At 37.1% G+C, this 1,154-nt stretch overlaps 1 protein-coding gene across 1 annotated transcript; it reads left to right on the top strand.

Annotated features, from left to right (window-relative positions):
- Positions 1-454: 454 nt before the first annotated feature.
- Positions 455-983, top strand: LOC117182528 (protein TIC 214-like; the record flags this gene model as incomplete). Its single annotated transcript, XM_033375624.1, has 1 exon — positions 455-983. A coding segment is annotated over exon 1 (529 nt), but the record flags the coding sequence as incomplete, so codon positions are not given.
- Positions 984-1,154: the final 171 nt, after the last annotated feature.

The raw sequence follows: 1,154 nt of genomic DNA, 5'->3' as shown, positions 1-1,154 counted from the left end.
AGAATATAATAGATAGAATAGAAAGAATTCGAATACATGGAAAAAAGATTCTGGATAGATCGTACGCTTGACAATACTGTCATTTTTTGGTTATATATATATTCCAAATATTATTAATTTTTTTTTTGGAGTAGTGTCGCTACTCATAAAACTTTATTCAATAAGGAGAATTCCTATGATCCAAAGAAAATTCCTAGTCATGGTACTCATTTTTGGTCTCGTAATAATGATTCTGCTATGTTATGTATTTTTGCTACGAAAGAAAGAAAGCGAGCTGGTTATCATGCTTGCCCAGATCTATTTCTTTATTTTTCTAAGGCGATTGGCGATGAAAATGCAAGCATTGTTTGTGCAATTCCTTAACCTATTGAACAAAATCCACAATTCGGATTCAATGATTGCACGCGGAATAGAGCTATTACTAGCTCTATTCCTATTCCTATTCGTGGGAAAAATGGCAGTCTTAGGGTCATCCTTTTTGCGTAAGATACTCGAAAAAATACTCAATTCAGTGATTGGAGCGGGACTCTTTTGTGGATTTATGACCATACCCACCATAGCTCTGCACTGCTATCTCTTCGTTGGCCCCAGCTTCTTGACAGAAGACAACCAGAGACGGGTAGCAGCAATGGCTGGTTTTGTTACGGGACAATTCGTGATGTTCACATCGGTCTATACTAAGCCGCTCTATGAAGGATTGGTTCAACCTCATCGCATGTTCTTGTTCTTTCTGGCATTTTTCTTGGTTCAGCTCTTATGGACCAGTCTAACAACTTTGCGCAACTGGCCGCTTTTGGATCTTAAAGAAAACGCAACGATAGTGGGAAGTCGCCTCTTCTTCCTTCAATTGGAATTTTTGATAACTTTCTTTGTGCAATTGTACAACCCGTACATTCCACCGGATTCAATGATCTTCCCATTAGTCAACAGCTATCTTAAAGACAAGGCGAACAAACTACTATTTGTAAGAAGTAGTTTTGCTGGTTGGTGCATTGGGCATATTATAAGAATGCTTTTGTTCCTGAAAATGTTCAAACACTTTATCGATTGGGCACGTACTTGTTATACAAATGAAATACGGTGGGACGATGAATATTAAAATGAAAATAAGTGAAATAGATCAACCTTTATCTATTTCACTTATTCTCTATTTC

The sequence above is a fragment of the Belonocnema kinseyi genome, unplaced genomic scaffold, assembly GCF_010883055.1.
Source record: "Belonocnema kinseyi isolate 2016_QV_RU_SX_M_011 unplaced genomic scaffold, B_treatae_v1 SchBZDm_2248;HRSCAF=2463, whole genome shotgun sequence".
Taxonomy (NCBI): domain Eukaryota; kingdom Metazoa; phylum Arthropoda; class Insecta; order Hymenoptera; family Cynipidae; genus Belonocnema; species Belonocnema kinseyi.
The sequence above is the reverse complement of the archived record's forward strand: the minus strand, read 5'-3'. Positions and strand labels throughout refer to the sequence as shown.